The 23,403-nt window shown below is 44.1% G+C and overlaps 1 protein-coding gene across 2 annotated transcripts in view; it reads left to right on the top strand.

Annotated features, from left to right (window-relative positions):
• The window catches only part of LYN (LYN proto-oncogene, Src family tyrosine kinase), a 90,738-nt gene that overhangs the window by 15,291 nt on the left and 52,044 nt on the right, over positions 1-23,403 (top strand). The window contains exons 2-6 of one of the 2 annotated variants that reach the window (XM_054018430.1): positions 20,575-20,648; positions 22,341-22,389; positions 22,481-22,586; positions 22,981-23,079; positions 23,188-23,291. In XM_054018430.1, coding sequence (XP_053874405.1) covers positions 20,580-20,648; positions 22,341-22,389; positions 22,481-22,586; positions 22,981-23,079; positions 23,188-23,291 — 427 coding nt within the window. In that variant the 5' untranslated portion in view covers positions 20,575-20,579. Of the gene's footprint in view, positions 1-20,574; positions 20,712-22,340; positions 22,390-22,480; positions 22,587-22,980; positions 23,080-23,187; positions 23,292-23,403 lie in introns of both variants that reach the window. The other variant, XM_054018429.1, reaches the window with a different exon arrangement.

Raw genomic sequence — 23,403 nt, 5'->3', positions numbered from 1 at the left:
ACAATGAGGCCAAGTTTCAAATAAATCCAGACAAAAGCTTTATATTTGTTGGAATCAATACCAATGTTTTGCATGTTTATAAATTAGGCATTTTGCCCTGGTATAAATATTGTAGATGCGCAAAGTTAAACTACATCCTGCACTGGGAGGGTGTGCATGCGTGCGTGGGAGTGTGCATGCTTGCATGGTGGGATGGGGTGGCCAACCTGTGGCTCTTCAGAAGCGGCTCCTTGTATAGGCACCGACTCCAGGGCCTGGAGTTACAGGCGCCAACTTTCCAATGTGCCGGAAGGGGATCACTGATAAACCCCTGGCTCTGCCACAGGTCCTGCCCCCACTCCACCCCTTCCCATCCCATCCCTCCCCTGAGCCTGCCATGCCCTCGCTCCTCCCCCACCCCTCCAGAGCCTCCTGCATGCCACGAAACAGCTGCTGACGTATTACTGTGGTTCTTTGGCAATGTACATTGGTAAATTCTGGCTCCTTCTCAAGCTCAGGTTGGCCACCCCTGGGGTAGGGGTTTCAGCACTGTAATTCGGACAGAATAAAGAACAGACTGTGTGAAAGAGAACCAGCATTAAGTTCACTTTAAGCAGGAAGTGCTTAAGTTTCCACAGAAACTTCAAGGAGCTCTATCCATCCACCTTCCTATAGAGTAGTGGTTCTTCAACCAGGAGTATATGTACCCCTGGGGGGTACGCAGAGGTCGTCCAGGGGTACATCAACTCAGTTAGATATATACTTAGTTTCACAACAGGCTACATAAAAAGCACTAGCGAAGTCAGTACAAACTAAAATTTCATACAGACAGAATGAGAAAGTAAGCAATTTTTCAGTAATAGTGTGCTGTGACACATTTGTGTTTTTATGTCTGATTTTTGTAAGCAAGAAGTTTTTAAGTGAGGTAAAACTTGGGGTATGCAAGACAAATCAGACTCCTGAAAGAGATAGAGTGGTCTGGAAAGGTTGAGAACCACTGCTACAGAGGAATAGTTTATTGCTACTGGTATTTCATGAAGTACTCTCAAGTTCTACAGAACACCACAGTGCCTTAAGGCCCATAAATTGTGATTTCTGTGGCCAATTTGTCACAATGATGATTAGTTTAAACATTTAAAAAAAAAATAAGGACCATCTCGTGAACCCCTTAGTCCCATTGGTGAGTATTTACATGCATAAATCTCAGTGTGACTTCTTGTATGTTTAGGTGTTCACCAATAGGAGTAAGGTATTTGCAATTACAGCCAGATTCCAGTCTGGATAATCCAGTGCCAGGAATTTACTTTTCAATCTCAGTTGGAAATGAAGTTCTCAACCTAATCAGTTGTGTAATGTTGCTGTGTGCCACTAAATACAGCTTTATTTCACTTCAGTGCTGGATGCATTTTAGTGGTGGGGGAAGTGATTCCATGTGTGTGTAAAGTGTAGTTTGTATGGCACTTTAATTCTGTAAAGTGCTTTGGGATCTTTCCTAAACTTTGTTAGTATGATGATACAATTTTGTTTTTACCCGTAGTCCATTTTATCTGATCCTTTTAGAAGATTCGGCTAAAGTTGTTAATTCTGTTATGACAAATTAATATCTTATTTCCCCTTCCTTCCTCTTCAAGAACATTAAATACAAAGGAAAAAAGTGTTTAAAAAAAAAAGGTGCAATTGCCTAGAGACTAGTGAAACTGATTAATTCATTGGTGCTATTGATTCAAAATCCTGGAGGATGCAGTTCAGGCAAAGAATTGCAATAAAATAAAGCGTGATTACATCAGAAAACAGATGTTAGCTTATCATAAAACAAGTTTAATATTGGTGCCAGAAATGACTACATAAAGCTGGAACATGTTCCTAATTCTTTAAGTCCATAATTCATAAAATCCATTATGTAATTCTTTACGAATTTCTATAATGTTAAAATGGCAGCCTCTCTGCGGAGTGATGTTATTTTAATATTTTATTAAAATAAACAAGGAAAAGCTGAATGTATGATTTCATATAAATTCAGTCATCCTTCCCTTGAATTAAAGCTACTTTTATTTCATTTCAAAATAATCTTTCCATCTTTCAAATTGTAGTAATGACATGATTATAGGTCCTATTTAATATACTCCTTGTTTATGTTTTGACTGGATAAGGAATGATATGAGGCCAACTTTCTAATGAGTCTCAACAAAAGGTGAGAGGGATTTATGGAAAGCCAAAGGAGTTTTGCCTGGGAAGGAGTTTTCTTTAGGTCCTTGTAAGAGTTAGGCTAGGTCTACACTACCCGCCTGAATCGGCGGGTAGAAATCGATCTCTCGGGGATCGAATTATCACGTCTCGTCGGGATGCGACAATCGATCCCCGAATCGACGCTCTTACTCCACCAGCAGAGGTGGAAGTAAGCGCCGTCGACGGGGAGCCGCGGAGGTTGATTTTGCCGCCGTCCTCACAGCAGGGTAAGTCGGCTCCGATAGGTCGAATTCAGCTACGCTATTCGCGTAGCTGAATTTGCGTATCTTAAATCGACCCCCCCCGTAGTGAAGACCTGCCCTTACTTTCCCGTAGATGGTCTTGTTATTGATTTCTATTATGGTAGTGCCTAAGTGTCCTAACCAAGATCGGGATCCCATTTTGCTTGGTACTATATAAACATAAAGTACGTGTATGAGTACTCTGCAGTCAGGAGCTGTGAATGCAGAACTTGTAGAAATACCTGAGTTTACTGTGATCAAAACTAGTTCAAGTAGCAACAGCAGTGAAGTTGTGGCAGCATGGGCAGAGGTCACCTGAGTACATACTGAGGGTCGTCACTGGCTGGGCTAGCCTGTGGAGCCACTTCACTGCTATTGTTACGCAAGCTAGTTTTGAGCTAGCTAGAAAGATAGCTCAGGTATGTCTACAAATGTCGCAATCACACCACCCAGTTGCACGGTAGCGGGGAGAGAGTCCCTGTCCCAAAGAAGAACTGTAATTTTAGATGCAAAGCTCTCTTAATAATTAGTGTCCCAAATGTGCACATAGCTTCTGCTGGTAGTGTCCCTTACATACAAGACATAGTTGGAAAACTAAGTCAGTCTTTGAAATGAAAATCATTTATTTTATTGTGTGTTGAATGAATTGTGAGCATTATAGTGCACACACCTTTGCTGCTTTATGTGTGATAGAGGTTTTCTGGTTTATAAATAGAAATTATATTTCACTTCCTGATTCACTAATGAATAATCCTCTGTCTATGCTATGTTCCCATGAACTGTTCTTTGCTCTGTTCCTTTTTAACTGCTAAAAACTCCAATTTCAGCAATCTTCAGCTTCTTCCTATGTGCAACATTGCTCAACTCCAGGTTATGCAAGCTTAAAAAAATATTTAGCAGTCCAGTGGCTCCTTTTACCTTAGTAAGCACAGTGGAGGACAGCCTTCCACTGTAAATATTTGATCAGGCTTTTTATGAGCAAATGAGTGATTTGTTAAGAATGATAAGACTATAGCTTGAATCTTTATTGTTTTGTATACTGAGCTTTATCATATCCTCCATGCTGCCTAGAAATACATAGTAAATTATCAGAGGGGTAGCCGTGTTAGTCTGTATCCACAAAAACAACGAGGAGTCCGGTGGCACCTTAAAGACTAACAGATTTATTTGGGCATAAACTTTCATGGGTAAAAAAACCTCACTTCTTCAGGTGCATAGTAAATTGTGGTCCCTGCCCCAGACAGCTTACAATAAAAAGGCCCTATCTTGTTCCCAATGGAGTCAGTATGAATTTGCCATTGGCACAGGATTGAATTTAAATGAAATGATACTGTCGAGTCAACAGGAAGAACTTTGGTTTGCAATCAGTGCATATATCATTGGGAGATCATCATGGAAAAACGAAGTGTTTAGATATTGTAGTGATGGGTTTTATGCAAGTATCAAATAATTGAGTAGACAGATTTGTTATTTTAAAGGTCCGTAACATGGGAATTTTGGATTTTGACTTGAATGTAGGCAAGTTTAACAAAATCCCATGGTACCTTCATAATTTATTATTTCTCAACCTATATAATCCTTTACTTTAATGGAGTTACACTAGGAATTAATATGTCCCATTGTTTTTGGCTAGCTCCAAACATATGCATATTAAAATATAATTTGGTTTCATCTCATTTTTCCCAGATAAAGATTAGGAAAAGTGCAAGAATTTTAGAAATGTTGTTGTCAGAAGGGAGACCAGGTACAGCAATGGACTTGAGAAAGACTCTAATTCTCACTAAGCCCTGGTCTACACTACGGGTTTAGGTCGACTTTAGCAGCGTTAAACCGAATTAAGCCTGGACACGTCCACACAACGAGGCCCTTTCTTTCGAATTAAAGGGCCCTTTAAACCGGTTTCTTTACACCACCTCCGACGAGGGGATTAGCGATAAAACCGGCCTTTGCGGGTCGGAATTGGGGTAGTGTGGACGGAATTCGATGTTATTGGCCTCCGGGAGCTATCCCACAGTGCTTCATTGTGACCGCTCTGGACAGCGCTCTCAACTCAGATGCACTGACCAGGTAGACAGGAAAAGACCCGCGAAGGTTTGAATTTCATTTCCTGTTTGCCCAGCGTGGAGAGCACAGGTGACCACGCAGAGCTCATCAGCACAGGTAACCGTCATGGAGTCCTCCCAGGATCGCAAAAGAGCTCCAGCATGGACCGAACGGGAGGTACGAGATCTGCTCGCCATATGGGGAGATGAAGCAGTGATAGCTGAACTCCGTAGCAGTAAAAGAAATGGAAAAGTATTAGAAAAGATCTCCAAGGCCATGAAGGACCGAGGCCATAACAGGGACACACAGCAGTGCCGCGTGAAAATTAAGGAGCTAAGGCAAGCCTACCACAAAGCCAGAGAAGCAAACGGAAGGTCCGGGGCAGAGCCGCAAACTTGCCGCTACTACGCGGAGCTGCATGCGATCCTAGGGGGTGCAGCCACCACTACCCCAACCGTGTGCTATGACTCTCTCACTGGAGAAACACACAGGGAAGACGGTTCGGGGAACGAGGAAGATGACGATGGAGGTACTGTAGGTAGCTCACAGCAGCAAGGAAGCGGAGAAACCGGTTTCCCCAACAGCCAGGATATGTTTGTGACCCTGGACCTGGAACCAGTAACCCCCGAACTCACCCAAGACCCTCAGGGCACACAGGAGACCTCTGGTGAGTGTAACTTTGTAAATATTTGTAAACATTACAAAAAAAAAGCAAGCAAGTCTGTTAACGTGTATGGGGATGGGGCGGAAATCCTCCAGGGACATCTCCAGAAAGCTCTCCTGGTTGAAATGGGGTGATTTTATTAAGGGGGACATTCAGAGGCGCCCGTTCCTGCTCTTCTGACCAGAAATGTTCCCCGCTGTTAACCACGCGGTGGGGGGGAGGGGTGAAGTGATCATCCCAGAGAATCGTGTGTGTGTGTGTGGGGGGGGGTGGTTTACTTGTGTTTGTGCCGCATGTTAACCGGGAAACCGCAGCCCCCTCCTTTTACATTGAAACCCCATTTTAAATGGACAACCCAATTCATCCTTGATATGGGAAATGCGCTGCTGTTTGCAACCTTTCCCGCATGTTAAGAAGGTTAAAAAAGCCAAAACACTGTGGCCTACGATGGCTGCCTGCAAGCCGAAATATGCGACCTTGTAATGAAAGAGTGTACCCATTGTTCCCTAAAATGTGTCCTTTTTAACCACCTCTCCCTTCTCCTCCACCAGCTGCAAATGTTTCTCCTTCGCAGAGGCTCGTGAACATTAGAAAGAGAAAACGTAAGACGAGGGACGAGATGTTCACGGAGCTGCAGATGTCCGCCCAGGCTGATAGAGCACAGCAGAATGCGTGGAGGCAGTCAATGACGGAGATGAGAAAAGCCCAATATGAACGAGAGGAGAGGTGGCGGGCTGAATCGCGGGAAGAACAGAGCAAGTGGCGGGCTGAAGACGATAGGTGGCGTCAGCTTGCAGACAGACGGCAAGAGGCAATGCTCCGTCTGCTGGAGCATCAAAGTGATATGCTCGAGCGTATGGTTGAGTTGCAGGAAAGGCAGCAGGAGCAGAGACCGCCGCTACAGCCCCTGTGTAACCAACAGCCCTCCTCCCCAAGTTCCATAGCCTCCTCACCCAGACGCCCAAGAACACGGTGGGGGGGCCTCCGTCCACCCAGTCACTCCACCCCAGATGATCGCCAAAGCATCAGAAGGCTGGCCTTCAATAAGAGTTAAAGTTTTAAAATGCAGTGTGTCCTTTTCCATCCCTCCTCCCCCACCCATCCCAGGCTACCTTGGCAATTATCCCCCTACCTCTGTAAGGAACTAATAAAGAATGCATGAATGTGAAAAAACAATGACTTTATTGCCTCTGCAAGGGGGAGGGGAGGGTGGGGTGGGGTGGTTGGTTTACAGGGAAGTAGAGTGAACCGGGTCGGGGGGGGGGGTTGGAGGGTTCATCAAGGAGAAACAAACAGAAGTTTCACACAGTAGCCTGGCCAGTCACAAAACTCGTTTTCAAAGCTTCTCTGATGCGCACCGCGCCCTGCTGTGCTCCTCTAACCGCCCTGGTGTCTGGCTGCGCGTAATCAGCGGCCAGGCGAGTTGCCTCAACCTCCCACCCCGCCATAAAGGTCTCCCCCTTACTCTCACAGATATTGTGGAGCGCACAGCAAGCAGCAATAACAATAGGGATATTCTTTTCGCTGAGGTCTGAGCGAGTCAGTAAGCTGCGCCAGCGCGCTTTTAAACGTCCAAATGCACATTCCACCACCATTCGGCACTTGCTCAGCCTGTAGTTGAACAGGTCCTGACTCCTGTCCAGGCTGCCTGTGTACGGCTTCATGAGCCATGGCATTAAGGGGTAGGCTGGGTCCCCAAGGATCACGATAGGCATTTCAACATCCCCAATGGTCACTTTCTGGTCCGGGAAGAAAGTCCCTTCCTCCAGCTTTCGAAACAGAGCAGAGTTCCTGAAGACGCGAGCATCATGTACCTTTCCCGGCCATCCCACGTTGATGTTGGTGAAACGTCCCTTGTGATCCACCAGGGCTTGCAGCAGCATTGAAAAGTACCCCTTGCGGTTTACGTAGTCGGTGGCTTGGTGCTCCGGTGACAAGATAGGGATATGGGTTCCGTCTATGGCCCCGCCACAGTTTGGGAATCCCATTTCAGCAAAACCATCCACTATTGACTGCACGTTGCCCAGAGTCACTACCCTTGCTATCACCAGGTCTTTCATTGCCCTGGCAAATTGGATCACAGCAGCCCCCACCGTAGATTTGCCCACTCCAAATTGATTCCCGACTGACCGGTAGCTGTCTGGCGTTGCAAGCTTCCACAGGGCTATCGCCACTCGCTTCTCAACTGTGAGGGCTGCTCTCATCTTGGTATTCTGGCGCTTCAGGGCAGGGGAAAGCAAGTCACAAAGTTCCATGAAAGTGGCCTTACGCATGCGAAAGTTTCGCAGCCACTGGGAATCGTCCCATACCTGCAGCACGATGCGATCCCACCAGTCTGTGCTTGTTTCCCGGGCCCAGAATCGGCGTTCCACGGTATCAACCTGCCCCAGTGACACCATGATTTCCACATTGCTGGGGCCTGTGCCTTGTGAGAGGTCTATGGCCATGTCAATTTCCTCATCACTCTCGTCGCCGTGCTGCAATCGCCTCCTCGCCTGGTCCGGGTTTCGCCTTGGCATGTTCTGGCTCTGCATATACTCCAGGACAATGCGCGTGGTGTTCATAGTGCTCATAATTGCCGCGGTGATCTGAGCGGGCTCCATGATCCCAGTGCTAGCTATGGCGCCTGGTCAGAAAAAAGGCGCGAAAGTAGTATCTGATGGACCAGGAGAAGGAGGGCGGGAGGGAGGGAGGGAGGGAGGGAGGGCCAAGTGACGACATGGCGTACAGGTACAGGAACAGGGAGAAACACAAACAACTGTCACACAGAATGGTCCCCCCAAAGATTAAACTGGAAACCCTGGGCTTAGCAGGCCGTTGATTTCACGGAGGAAGGGGAAGCAAATGAACACAGAATAAATCTATTTTTTACATCTTAAGGTGGCAGCCGACGCTGCAGCATGAGTGACAGCCATACCAGTATGATGATGATGGGTACCAATCATAATATACCATCATCTGCCAAAAGGCAAGGGGCTGCTGCTGTGTAGCAATGCAGCCCCATGTCTGCCAGCCCCACGTCCGCCAGCACCCAGCATCGCCCTCGGCCTCTTCTGGGTGCTTAGCAGACAATATTGGGCAATTGGCAGAAAATAGTACATTATGACTGGTAACCGTCATCATCGAGACAGTAGCATGTCTGCCCAGGTGGCCATGATTGACAGCCACTCCAGTACGACGACGACGGGTACCAGTCATAATATACCATCGCCTGGAAGGGGCTGGTGCAATGCAGCCCTACGGCTGCCAGCCCCACGGCTATCACTCATGCTACACCGTCTACTGCCAAAAGGCAGTTAGCAGCTGCTGCTGTGTAGCAATGCAGTCCCACGTCTGCCGGCACCCAGAGGACATATGGTGACGGTGAGCTCAGCTGTGCTGAGCGGGCTCCATGTTGTCTGCACAGGTAACCCAGGTAACCCAGGTAAAAAGGCGCGAATCTATTGTCTGCCGTTGCTGTGACGGGGGAGGGAGGGGCCTGACGACATGTACCCAGAACCGCCCGCGACACTGTTTTGCATCATCCGGGCATTGGGATCTCAACCCAGAATTCAAAGAAAAGGCGTGAACCGCTTCGCGGCTCGAGCTGTGGCGCAAACGTAGTATCTGACGGCCTAGGGGAAGGAGGGAGGGGGGCCGAGTGACGACATGGCGTACAGGCACAGGGAATTAAAATAAAGAACGGTGGCTGTGCATCAGGGAGAGACACAAACAACTGTCACAGACTGGTCCCCCCCAAAGATTAAACTGAAAACCCTGGGTTTAGCAGGCCGTTGATTTGACGGAGGGAGGGGGAAGCAAATGAATACAGAGAAAATCTATTTTTTACATCTTAAGACGACGGTGCAGCGTGACTGATAGCCCTCGGCATCTTTCTGGGTGCTTGGCAGCAAATACGGGGCGGTGTATGACGATGGTCTTCAGGCCTATTGCACGAGCTGCTGCTCAGGGAAGACTCTGCTAATGTGCGATGACCCGACTTGTAATAGGCCGGCTAACAGTCATAATACACCATTTACTGCCAAAAGGCAAGCCCCACGGCTGCCAGCACCCAGATCGCCGATGAAGGCTACCAGTCTACTGCACCGTCTACCGCCAAAAGGCAGTTAGCAGCTGCTGCTGTGTAGCAATGCAGTCCCACGTCTGCCGGCACCAAGAGGATATATGGTGACGGTGAGCTCAGCTGTGCTGAGCGGGCTCCATGTTGTCTGCACAGGTAACCCAGGTAACTAACCCAGATAAAAGGGCGCGAATCTATTGTCTGCCGTTGCTGTGACGGGGGAGGGAGGGGCCTGACGACATGTACCCAGAACCGCCCGCGACACTGTTTTGCATCATCCGGGCATTGGGATCTCAACCCAGAATTCCAAGGGGCGGCGGAGACTGCGGGAACTGTGGGATAGCTGTGGGATAGCTACCCATAGTGCAATGCTCCGGAAGTCGACGCTAGCCTCGTACTGTGGACGCGGTCTGCCGACTAGAGCACCTAGAGCATTTTATTGTGTGGACATACACAATCGGCTGTATACAACCGATTTCAATAAAACCGGCTTCTATAAATTCGAACTAATTTCGTAGTGTAGACATACCCTAAGGTTGCCAAGTGTCTGGTTTTTGACTAGAAAGTCCAGTTGAAAAGGGAACCTGGCAGTCCAATGAGGCAGAAGGAGGCATTGGATCATTAACCTGCACCAACCCCTGCTCAGCCAGGGCCACTTCCTCCTACCTGCAGACAGGCTCTGCATCAGCTCCTGTCCCAGTCCTGGAGCAGAGGGAGCCCAGCTGGGGGACGTGGGGAAGAGGTGGAGACAATCTAGTGACAAGTGTGGTGGGGAGAGCAGCAAGTGATGGGGAGGGGGAAAGAGGAGCGGGTGGGGGGCAGGGCCTGGGGAAGAGGCAGAGCAGGGGCGGGGCCTTGGGATGAAGTGGCGGGGTGGGAGGGCAGGGCCTCAGGGGGGGTCTGGTTTTCAGCCAATAGAAAGTTGGCAACCCTACTTCTCACATCAGTGGGACTGATGTCACAGGGAAAAGGTTCTTGGGACCAATTCAGATCTCATTTAAAATGGTGCAAATTCATTAATTTCAAGGGAGCAGCCCATACTTGCACCAGGTCTGTATGGTGTCTTTGTTCATTGTTCTTCACACATATTAGTATAAGCTATAAGAGGTCTGAGTATGGTTCTCTGCCTGGTAAAGTTTGAGTAGAGTTCAGCCTTCACTAACACTTCACATGTTGAATGGACTGCTTGTGGGGCAGGGGGATGGGAGAAGCATGATAGCCTTGGAAATGCAGTGCCCTTCAGTGTGGTGTTCTATGGTGCATGTGTGTCTGCCAGGTAAGGGATTGGATTAAAATGAGGAGGGAATATGAGGGTGGTGGGCTGGACCAATGAATTAAATAAAGAGGGGACTAAAATAGATGACAGGAAATGAATAATATATGCATAAGGATTTCAGCAGAAAGTCAGTCTATGTTCCAGAGGCAATGTTCTGGAAACTAGTGTAAAAGGGAGATGTGGGAAAGGAAACAAGGTTAGGGTGAAGATTGACTCAAAGGTTTCTGGGCTTGGGAGCCCAGGGAATGTCCTGAGTTAATGAGAATGGAATCAGAGACGTGCAGTAGGCCAAAAATCCTTTTTATGAGCAGTGGTGGAATATAGAATCATAGAAATGTAGGGATGGAAAGGATCTCGAGAAATCATCTAGTCCAGCCCCCTGCGCGGAGGCAGGACCAAGTAAACTTAGGCTGGGCAAGCGCCTGTCAGGGATGGTCTATTTCCAATGATTCCAAAACCTCTATTGGAAGCCTATTTCAGAACTTAACCCTTGCAGTCAGAAAATTTTTCCTAATATCCATACTGTCTTTATTGAATTTCATCTTGTTGAATTGAAACAAATTCTCCAATTTGTCAAGGTTCTTTTGAATTCGAATTCTGTCCTCCTCCAAAGTTCTTGCAAGTCCTCCCAGGTTGGTGTCATCTGCATATTTTATAAGCATTCTCTTAGTTACTCAAGTCATTAATGAAAATATTGAATAGTAACAGACTCGGGACTGACACCTGCTGGACCTCACTAGAGAGACACTCCCAGTTTGACAGAGAACTATTCATAACTACTCTTGGAGTGTGGTCTTTCAACCAGTTGTGTATCCACCTTATAGTAACCTAATCTAGACTTCATTTCCCTAGTTTGCTTATGAGAATGTCATGTGGGATTGTGTGAAAATCTTTACTAAAATCAAGGTTATCACAACTACTGCTTCCCGCACCATCCACTAGGCCAGAAACCCTGTCAAAGAAGGAAATTAGGTTGGTTTGGCATGATTTGCTCTTGACAAATCCATGCAGGCTATTCCTTATAACCTTATTATCCTCTAGGTCAGATGTGGACAAACTATGGCCCACGGGTCACATCCGCCCTGTGGGACCGTCCTGCCCGTCCCCTGAGCTCCCGGCCGGGCAGCCTAGTCCATGGCCCCTCTTCCACTGTCCCCCCTTCCCCGCAGCCATGCCGCCGTGCGGGCCGCACTCTGGTCCGCTGCTCCCGCTGGGCAGGGTGGGGAGCGCAGCTGGCTCTGGCTGGGTGTCATGGCTGCGAGCTCCTGCTGCTGGTAAGGGGATGGGGAGCGGGGGGGGGGTTGGGTAAGGGAGCGGGAGGTCCTAGGGGGCAGTCAGGGAGGAGGGGGCGGTTGGATGGGGAGGAGGTTCTGGGGGGGTGGTCAGGGGATGGGGAACAGGGAGGGTTGGGAGTGGGAGTCCCGGGGGGCCTGTCAGGGGACGGGGATGTGGATAGGGGTCAGGAGAGCAGTCAGGGGACAGGGAGCAGGAGGGGTTGGATAAGGGGGTGGGATCCCGGGAAGCAGTTAGGTGTGGGGGGTCCCAGGAGGGGGTGGTCAGGGGACGAGGAGCAGGGGGGTGGATGGGTTGGGGATTCTGAGGGGGGTAGTCAGGGGGCAGGAAGTGAGAGGGGGCAGATAGGGGGTGGGGGCCAGGCTGTTTGGGGAGGCACAGCCTTCCCTACCCAGCCCTCCGTACAGTTGTGCAACCCCGGTGTGGCCCTCGGGCCAAAAAGTTTGCCCACCCCTGCTCTAGGTGCTTACAAACTGTGGCCTTGGCTACACTTGCGGATTCACAGCACTGCCGCGGCAGCGCTGTAAAGCGTGAGTGTAGTCGCGCCGCCAGCGCTGCGAGAGCTCTCTCGCAGCGCTGCAAGTACTCCACCTCTCCGAGGGGAATAGCTTGCAGTGCTGCGAGCGAGCGTGCAGCGCTGCAGGCGCTGATTACACTGGCGCTTTACAGCGCTGCACTTGCTGCGCTCAGGGGGGGTGTTTTTTCACACCCCTGAGCGCAGCAAGTGCAGCGCTGTGAATTGCCAGTGTAGCCAAGGCCTGTGTGTTTAACAGTTTGTTCCAGTATCTTTCCAGGGATCAAAGTTAGGCTGATTTGGTCTATAATTGTTTGGGTCATCTTTGTTCCCCTTTTTAAAGATAGGTACTATGTTTGTTTGCCCTTCTCTTGTCCTCTGGGACCTCACCCATTTTCCATGAGTTCTCGAACATAATTGCTAACATTTTTGAGATTGCTTCAGCTAGCTCCTCAGGTACTCTAGAATGAATTTCATCACACTCTGCTGATTTGAATACATCTAAATATTCTTTAACCAGTTCTTTTCCTATTTTCCCTTGTGTTCCTTCCCCCTTCTTGTTAATATTAGTTGTGTTGAGTATCTGGTCACCATTACCCTTTTTTTTTTTTAAGGCAAGCAAAACAGGCATTAAATGCCTCAGCCTTCTTGATGTAATCTATTATTAGCTTTCCTTCCGTGCTAAGTAGAGGACCTACGCTTTCCTTCATCTTTCTCTTGCTCATAGCATATTTAAAGAAATCTTCTTATGCCTTTTATGGCAACTGACTTGAATAAACAAAAACCTAAATGTTTTTTAAGATTTGAATTCATGAATCCCCAAATTTACTCCCTCCCTCTGCCCCCCCCCTTCTAGCTAACATTGTTTCTTACCGTTGTGTTAGCCAGAGCCCCTGCCCTCATCATGACCAGCAGGTTTAAAAGTATGCTGCCAGATCCAAGTAAATCTATGCTGAGCCCTAGTGCTGTGATTTAAATTTTTCTGCTGTGTTCTCTGGAGGCAGATATGCTACAGCAGGGGTCGGCAACCTTTCAGAAGTGGTGTGCCGAGTCTTCATTTATTCACTCTAATTTACAGTTTCGCATGCCAGTAATACATTTTTAACGTTTTTAGAAGATATCGTTCTATAAGTCTATAATATATAACTAAACTGTTGTATGTAAACTAAATAAGGTTTTTAAAATGTTTAAGAAGCTTCATTTAAAATTAAATTAAAATGCAGAGCTCCCCCGGACCGGTGGCCAAGACCTGGGCAGTTTGAGTGCCACTGAAAATCAGCTCGCATGCCGGCTTCGGCACGCGTGCCATAGGTTGCCTACCCCTGTGCTCCAGACTGCATCAAGTGACAGTGTACCAGAAATGTGGTATTTCTAGGGCCCTCAAAGATGGAAGTGTGAGCCCTTACTGTGGAGTTGGTCGTTACAACACAGGCAGGAGATAGTTGCGGTACTGAAAAACAGGGTCCTAGAAAAATACTCTGGTGGTCTTGCCAGGCTGGATGGGAGAAAAAGGGTCATATGAACTGAATTTAAAAAACCATTTAAGGTTTTTTCCATAGCTACTTTTGCCTAGAAAAGGAGGCGTCAGTATTTGAATAAATCTGTTTAGATGGTTATGATGGAGACGCCAAGGAAACAACGGTCATCGCTGGAAAATTTTAAAGCACGTTTGGATTTTTTCCAAAAGACATACTCTAGTTCAAACTTGAATTAATTCAGGGAAGTCCTCTAGCCTGTTCTTATACAGGAGATCAGACGAGAGAGTCAGGCAGCCTGGGGAGGCAACTGGCCCAGTAGTCTGGAAACCCTGGGTTCCCAGGCCCAAGGGCAGTCTGTATGGCAGGGCTGCCCCAGAGCCCTAGACCCTGGAAGCCCATTGCAGGACTTCCAGGCTCCCAACTCTGTGGCATAAAGGGGTTCCAAGCTCTGTGCTGCAGAACAAGGAGCCTACATTCTGAGAACCCTGGCTAGAGCCAATTCTCCCTGGGCTTTTGGGACTTCAAAGCACCTGGACACACTGCAGGGAGCCAGAAAGCCCTGGCATGGAGAGGCTTCCTGGAAATATGGATCCTGGAAACCTGGAGGACCCTGGCTCCAGTGCAGTGTGAATGGTGGGGCTCTCAAGCAGCACGCCACGTGGGCTGGCAGGGAACCAGGCAGATTTCTGACAGAAACCTTCCTGTGATTCATTAAAATTCATGGAACCTGATTTGCTTTCATGAGGTATTTTAGGTTTGATAAACCAGCATTTTCTAATAAAATTCTGTTCTGTTAGAAAACTTCCAACCAGCTCTATGTCTGGCCTTATAAATTATGAAAAAAGAACAGAACAATCAGTGTAAAAAGCCACACTGAGAGAAAGTGGGATGAAATTGGAAAAAGACTAAAGAGAGAGAGATTTTCTTTTCAGCTTTCTAAGGGAGTACTATACAATTTAAAATTATAAAAAGACTGACTTACCTGTCATTTTAATTTTAACCTTTTTGGAATGTGCAGGTGAAAAATAGGTTGTTTTCAATTCTAGATTCAGAGTTCTAAATGCAAAGCATTTCCCAATGGTGACTTTGTGGATCTTGGTTTTTTTAAAAAAGCAACGTTGTTCCTTCACAGCAGATTGCACAGTTAAGATATGAAATATAATTTACAAAAATAAATATTTCAGTCTCATACAACAGGCAGACGGTATAAATAACTGTTTAGATGATTAACTCTTTATTGTTTAAAGTTCTATTCTACCACCTATAAAGCTTGCAATAATATATAAACGTTTCATTTATACAGTAAGTATCCATATATAGAGATATTTATTAAGAGTTATCTATATCTTATCACAGCTTTGGGATTGTTTAGTCAGCTCCTTGAATAGCTATTATTAGGCAGTTTGCATACTGTATGTTAGTGTATTTTACTAATCAGAGGATATGGATTTTATAACAACTTTTTAAAAAGCTATTATAAAAATATTTTAGTCAGTTTTGAAAATTAAGGTTATTCTCCAGTTTATACAAAGATTAAACTAAAACCACTCTAAGTGATTGAAAAATGTGTTGGGATTTGAAGAGCATTTTAGTAAAAAGTGATTGGTTAAGAAAAGTCCAGGCATTCAAGTTGATTTATGAAACAATTGCTAACTCACAGCATAATTAATATGTGTAATAAACATCACTAGAAGAGGCAACCATGAACAAATTGAAAAAAGTGATAAGATATAGATGACTAAGATAGATAAGCACTTAGAGGAAGCAAAACATCACGGGCTACAGACGCAGTAGTGGATGGACCTGTAATGGTCACGTGATCTTCCACTATGAGTATTAGGCTAAAATACTTGTGGTTTTAGTTAAATTACATTGCTGGTACTGAAGCAACAGGCAGATAAAACAGCTGTGTTTGTCAGAAGGACAGCAGCTTTTAAAATCCAAACAAGTACATTGCAGGCAGTTTCTGGTACCTAAAATCTACTTGAAATCAAAGAGAAAGCTAAGCAAAGAGAAGAGACAAAATACTACTGGAGTGAGATGATATGCTGGCAGATGATGATTGTCTTGAATTCTGTTTGAATCCTACATCTTTGTAGTCATCAAAAGAAAGGTTGGTGATTATGAAACAACATGTTGTTAGAGGAAGCTCATAGTTATCTTTGGAGAGAGAGAGAGAAAGAGAGAGAGAGAGTGTGTGTGTGTGTGTGTGTAAAGGTAGGTTTGTAACAACAAACCTAAGATGTTAATCAAGACAGCAGTCATGTCTTTAAACTTCATTTTACCTTTTAGGCCACGTAATAAAATCAGATGCTTTTATTCAATGATAATTTAAGTCAAATTACTTAGGTGTCTGCTTATAGAAGTTATCCTCTCTTATATAGTTTCTTCTCCTCTACATGTACAGCATCTTTCATATCTAGAAAAGTGGATAGGAAAATTGATTAAAAGCATTGATGAAAAGTAACATATTGCCTACTGTAAAACATTGTGGGAATGAGAAACATCTGTAAAGGGACTGAAAGTACAGTATTTCCTTTGTTGTACAATTATTCTTATCTCAGAAGAACAAATACTCTAATCTGTAACAATCTGAACAGCTGAAAGCTTATCAAATCCTCCTTTTAATACCAGCAAAAAAGCACTTCCCTGTCACAAAAGATTAAACATACCCAATGTTGATTGAGGTAAATGGGGGAAAAAGTCATGCAAATAAACATTTTACACTAAATGCAATATTCATGCATAAATCCACTTTCCCCATACTTTCTACAGAAATATACTATAAGTTAAGAAATAGATATGCTTCATTCATTACATATTTTCAATATTTTTTCAGTAATGTATTTTTACTAGGGTTGACTGTTTATATTTTAAGAGTTAAAAGAGGCAATTGCATAGTATAAATATTTAAAAATCCATCACTTTTAGCATATGGCTGGTCAAAATTTATCTTACAATGTCTGCTGTTAAGATTAGCTTTATGGAGTTTTTATTCTCATGCCATTCTAAGGACCTTCCTGCCCAGGTGCAAGAAGTGAATTTGCTTTCAATGTATAATGTTTATCAGAAATGCATAAAGTACTGGGAACACCCATAGAAGTATATGATCCCAAGGCCGTGGGAGAATTCATAGAAACTCTAATTTTACCGTTATAGTATCAGAATAAAATGCAATAAGTGGCAAAATACCTAACACGTCTTAAATATTTTTCAGTTGCTTTATGTGAGACGAGGTTTTCAGAATCTTCATACACTTAATTAGAAATCCTGTAAATTAATTTGTCTGAAAGTTAAACATGCACTTCATTTACCTTAATCTATTGCAGTTTTTCCAAGTGCTTCTTTAGAAAGATTTGAGAGAGTAATTAATAAAGGACAGGTAAAGAGCTCAATCCGATAAGGAACTGAGATCCAGATCCATAGAGCTATATAGGCTCCTAACTTCCATTGGATTGGAATTCCTTTGTGGATCTGGCCCAGGGTACCCCTAACCCGCATTGAAATCAATGGGAGTGAAGAGTGCTTAGCGCCTCTTTGGAGGAGATTAGTATCTTGCAGAATTGGACCCTCAATCTGCAACACATTCGTGTTCTAGCTTATCATTGCTGTGAGTTTAATCTTGGATGATGCATCTGAAGTATATGTTACTAGATGGCTGAAATTTAGTTGTGTGTGCAAAATATACATCAAATGATTTTACTGTCACCATTGTGAATGACACAATTACAACTAAAGTTAACATACTTTTTTAACTTTTGGGGGGATGGATCTTCAATCTCTCTTCTTTCCCCTTCCCACCATAACTTACATTTAAGGTCCCTGCATCACGTTAATCCTTTCCATCTCCAGTGGATATAAGGCTCTGAACTGGGAGTCGGGGTTTCTTTTCCCTGTTCTGCCACTGATATGCTATGTGACCTTGGGCAAGTCACTTTATATCTGTTTGGTTCTCTCATGGAATAAAACCATCGGACTCATTCTTTTGGACTTCATCCCAGTAGTGAGGGAGGCACTTTCCTGTCTGTGATTTAGGCCCCAATCTAGTAAAACATTTAACCACATGTTTAACTGTAAGAATAGGATTAGTCCTTTTTGAATCAGTGGATCTACTCACCTGCTTAAAGTTAGGACATGTGCTTGACTACTTTCATGCCAGTTTTTTATGAGTCTTCAACTTCAGGTTGTGGTTTTGTAGGTGCAAATTTGTAGGCACTGGTGTTAACATGTAAATTACTGAATACCTGATTTATTCTAGGTGCAATCCAGGTAATTAGACATCTAATAAGCAAATATGCACACACAAACCCCAGCTTGCATATGTGTATACGGGGGTTACCCATGTACATGTTTGTCATGTTCAAAAGTGCAAATGAGTTTTGTATGCCCACAATGAATTGTGCCTGAAAACTTGGAGGGTGTTCTTAAATATCGGAATCCTAAAAGCTTCTATTAGTGTCTCAAATGAAAGACTGTGTGTGTGTGTGTGTGTATCTCCCATATGGAATTGGAGATCGGGAGGATTTCCAATGGGGTTTTCACAAAGCAAAAATGAAAGCATTAGAGGTTTCCTATTATAAGAAAAGATCCCAACAGAAATGCAGCCTCTCCACCTTACACTGGTGAGTGGAAATGCTGCAATCATAGATTCATAGATTCTAGGACTGGAAGGGACCTCAAGAGATCATCGAGTCCAGTCCCCTGCCCGCATGGCAGGACCAAATACCGTCTAGACCATCCCTTATAGACATTTATCTAACCTACTCTTAAATATCTCCAGAGATGGAGATTCCACAACCTCCCTAGGCAATTTATTCCAGTGTTTAACCACCCTGACAGTTAGGAACTTTTTCCTAATGTCCAACCTAGACCTCCCTTGCTGCGGTTTAAGCCCATTGCTTCTTGTTCTATCCTTAGAGGCTAAGGTGAACAAGTTTTCACCCTCCTCCTTATGACACCCTTTTAGATACCTGAAAACTGCTATCATGTCCTCTCTGTCTTCTCTTTTCCAAACTAAACAAACCCAATTCTTTCAGCCTTCCTTCATAGGTCATGTTCTCAAGACCTTTAATCATTCTTGTTGCTCTTCTCTGGACCCTTTCCAATTTCTCCACATCTTTCTTGAAATGCGGTGCCCAGAACTGGACACAATACTCCAGCTGAGGCCTAACCAGAGCAGAGTAGAGCGGAAGAATGACTTCTCATGTCTTGCTCACAACATACCTGTTAATACATCCCAGAATCATGTTTGCTTTTTTTGCAACAGCATCACACTATTGACTCATATTTAGCTTGTGGTCAACTATAACCCCTAGATCCCTTTCTGCTGTACTCCTTCCTAGACAGTTTCTTCCCATTCTGTATGTGTGAAACTGATTTTTTCTTCCTAAGTGGAGCACTTTGCATTTGTCTTTGTTAAACTTCATCCTGTTTAATTCAGACCATTTCTCCAATTTGTCCAGATCATTTTGAATTACGACCCTGTCCTCCAAAGCAGTTGCAATCCCTCCCAGTTTGGTATCATCCGCAAACTTAATAAGTGTACTTTCTATGCCAATATCTAAGTCGTTAATAAAGATATTCAACATTGATATGCCAGAACTGAAAACTGCACTTACTTTTCTTGTGGAATGAGGGCCCTTGGGCTTTTTTGTTTTTTGTTTATAATTTAAGAGAACACAAGTGACTAGGTGGTTTGGAGATCAATGAGCTCTCAATTGATGACTGAACTCGATGGTGCAATGACCAGTGAGTTTATTCATGGACACCCAAACTTTGATGTCAAAGGGCCACATCTAATTTCCATAAAATGGGGCAGACAGCAGCTACCCTCATCTCTAATGTAGAGGAAGATGTGCAGCCCACAGAGACTATAGGTCCCAACGTGCAGTGCTCCATCTTGACCTGGGTGGAAGGCTACAACTGGTGGGAGCATAACATGTTGTGGCTATATTCCTTGAGGGCTGCTTCTCAGGCCAGGTCTACACTTGATAGCTGTACTGGTATTACTATGTTGGTTAGGGGTGTGATTCTTACTATACAATGATTTGTATTATAAAAATACATAAGTCCTATTGTGGATGCAGTTGTACCACTATAAAAGTGCCTTATATTATAGGGTGCCCTTGTGGTATGGAACTGTTATGGCACCTTTGCACGGATATAACTGTATCCACATTAGGAGAGTTGTATCTCTTTAACCATATCAGTATTGTTAAAGAGGTACAACTTTCTAGTGTGGACAAGGCCTCTGTACTAAAGGTGTGGGCAGACACAAGACCTGGTGTAGAATTCAATGGGCTGCTTCAGCTCCTCAGCCTGTGCTTTGGCCACCCTGGTTTACTTGCACCTGTAAGTGCCCCAAGCCCAATCCATTAGACTGTTTGACATGTAAGCACTTCTTTTTGGTGTCTTCAAAGCAGGTCCTGTGACAAATAAAGGTAGTTACTGCCCTTCAAAGGAGGAAGATAATTTGTTGTAGGTGCTTTCTCAATAAATGCATAATTACATGGGTGGATTCCTGTTAGGTAGATACTAGCAGCTGTACCCAGATCGTCCTATCTTGAACGCACACACTTCCATAAGGATTACCTTGATATAGAATGTATTGGGGAACTACTAAAGCAGTGGTTCCCAACCACAGGTACATGTATCGATACTGATACTTGAAGCTTTCGTAAGTGATGTTCAGGTATTGTGAATGGAAAGAAAGTTTTTGTTACATAGTCAGATGAGTGCATGAAAAGCTACTTGGTTATATAATAAAACATTTTTGTTTTATACCTTTTTATTCCAACAGGAAATATGGGATGTATAAAATCAAAAAGAAAAGAGACTCTGCCTGGAGATGGGCTAGATTTGAAGAACCAACCAGTACGTAAAACTGAACCAACTATTTATGTGAGGGATCCAACGTCCAATAAACAGCAAAGGCCAGTAAGTAGATAGTCTCAGGGGAGAATTCCAATAGCAAGATCAAAGCATGACTGGCATGATTTAAATTTAAATCAAAAACACATGCCTGCAGAAGCTATAATTATTCATTTTTGTCTACAGTTTTGCTTTGCAACTCACCGTCAAAGAGTATGCAATATTTTAAAAAGCCCTTGGCGGTTTATTGCTTCGTAAATATTGGCACAATATTTTATATAGAAAAAATACTCCCTGACATGTTGTTGGGTTGTGGGGAGGTTGGGGTGAGGGGAAGGGAGATTTGGTATGTTTGATGCTTTAAAGAAATTCTGAGTGACTCTAAGGAAGTCTGAAATAGTTTCGAAATACTGTAGTTCTAAAAGCACCAGTATTTTAGAAGAGTTTTGCACTTTTAAGCTCATAAGAACTGTAGAGCATCAGAATTTCTTTGTAAAAGCACCATCCCTTTATTTTTAATGTGTAGTTCTACACTGATAAGGAGTGTACTGTCGCATGTAGTTACAGTGCAGCAAACCTTGACTTCTCACCTCTCTCCATAAGCATATATGGACTGAATGGCAAAGGGCAAAGCAAGCCAGTGGAAAACCCCTGTGTGCTGTGTAGCAGTGCTCCATCCACAGTAGCAAAGAGAGGGTGTTGAAGGCAGGCCACTGGTGTAACTCATGGGTCTGCTACCATGCAGGTCCACTAGTAAAATCCCTCTCCTGAGTAGGGGGAAACACAGCATCACCTGCCAAGTATTTCTGCAGCCAGGAGGGGGAAGGATGCCATGAAATCTCCTGTGCAAAACCCTATAAGATGACCTTGTACAGAGGATATAAGCATTTTTCACACTAAATTGGCAAAATATAAGGATTGTCACTGCCTGGATAAAAATGAAATAATTCCTTTTTCTCAGCTGCTCAGTCAGCAGTAAACATGTTTCCCCACATCCCCACTCAGTAAACTAAAAGTAAATATATTTTATAGGGCTGTCAAGAGATGAAAAAAATTAATTGTGATTAATCGCAGTTTTTATCACACTGTTAAACAATAATAGAATACTATTTATTTCAATATTTTTGGTGGGTTTTTATTTTTCAAATATAGGTGTGGGGCTCTGGGCTGGGGCTTCTGCCCCCTGCTGCCAATGCCTCCCTCCCTGCTAAGTATGCAGTCAAGGCATTAAAAAAAAAAAAAAAGTAATGCATTCATTTTTGTTTTCAGTTAATTGCAGGCGTTAACTGTAATTAATTGACAGGCCTAATATTATTTTTAGCTTTCTGAGGGCAGATCCTCACACTGATAATTATTGCTCTGTTGCCCTGTTAAAGTAGCTTTGTCAAAGGTCAGTGCAGCAACAGCAAAGCTGTGAATTTTCCACTTCACTTTTCAGCTTGGTGAGCTGTGAGCTGCTAAGTTCAAAGTCTAGTTGGGACTTCTTCAATGTTTACTTTATCATTTGCCTTTAAAATTGCCCAGGAAAAATAGCCACATGCTTCTTTTCAATTAAAGTTTTGTGGATGTTGTCCTAGGAATATGTAAGATGACTCCACACCAGCTGAAGAATCTTTTATATATTATTTACTGTGCATATAATATATATAATCATAGTGATCTACAACTGCTTAATTAACAAATATTTTGTTGTAGGGAAATACAGAAATGCACCTTTTACCAGGGCAGAGATTCTGTAAAGAAGGTACGTTTCCATAAGAATGTTAACAACTTGTGATAGCTGTATATGAACAAATATAATAGTAAGAATGTCACTTGGCTTTCTGCATTAATAGATGCGGAGGAGCATGGGGACATTGTAGTAGCCTTGTATCCTTATGAGGGAATTCATGAAGATGACTTGTCCTTCAAGAAAGGAGAAAAAATGAAAGTTCTTGAGGAGTAAGTATAGTAGTGTTGGCTGTACTGTACCTTATCTCTAGATATTACTGCATCCCTATATAGATGTTGGTTTTCTCTCTGTCTCTCTCTTACACACACACACACATGCACACTCACAAACTAAAGGAAAAAGGCTCCTTTCCATGTGAAAGTGAAACTGTGTCCTTTCCCCCAGCCCCTGTAACACTTGGGCAGCTGATCGGATGAGGGTTGTAGCAGTTTGCTCTGAAGCTGACCCTCTAAAGTTTCTGAGATGGCTGAACTTCAGAGAGAAATGCTGTTTTTTCCCTGCCAGCCCAATCAAGGTTCTCAGCCTCACCACAGAAGTAGCTAAATAACCTTTCATTATTTTTTATTTGCATGTTGTGAATACTGTTGTTGTTTTGTATTTCAGGCTTGGAGAATGGTGGAGAGCTAAATCTCTCTCAACAAAGAAAGAAGGCTTCATTCCAAGCAACTACGTAGCAAAAGTAAACACCTTGGAAACAGAAGAGTAGGTTCTTCTATATTTCAGTACATTTGAAACTTTCTTTTCCACCCTGTTGCATATCCTTAGGGGTAGAGCAAAAAAAACCCCTAACTCTTTCAAAATACTTTTCAGATGGTTCTTCAAAGATATAACCAGGAAAGATGCAGAGAGACAGCTGCTAGCACCAGGAAACAATCCTGGGGCATTCCTTATCAGAGAAAGTGAAACATTAAAAGGTAGGCAATGGATTACTTTGGGATTGATATCAGAGTTAAAAATGAACGTATATCATCAAGATCTGAAGTTGGCCCAATATGTTATGTTTGCTGCATATATCAGTGAATTGAA

This window comes from Malaclemys terrapin, chromosome 2 (genome assembly GCF_027887155.1).
Source record: "Malaclemys terrapin pileata isolate rMalTer1 chromosome 2, rMalTer1.hap1, whole genome shotgun sequence".
Classification (NCBI taxonomy): domain Eukaryota; kingdom Metazoa; phylum Chordata; order Testudines; family Emydidae; genus Malaclemys; species Malaclemys terrapin.
Note: the sequence above shows the minus strand (reverse complement) of the source record. Positions and strands in the feature narration are given on the sequence as shown.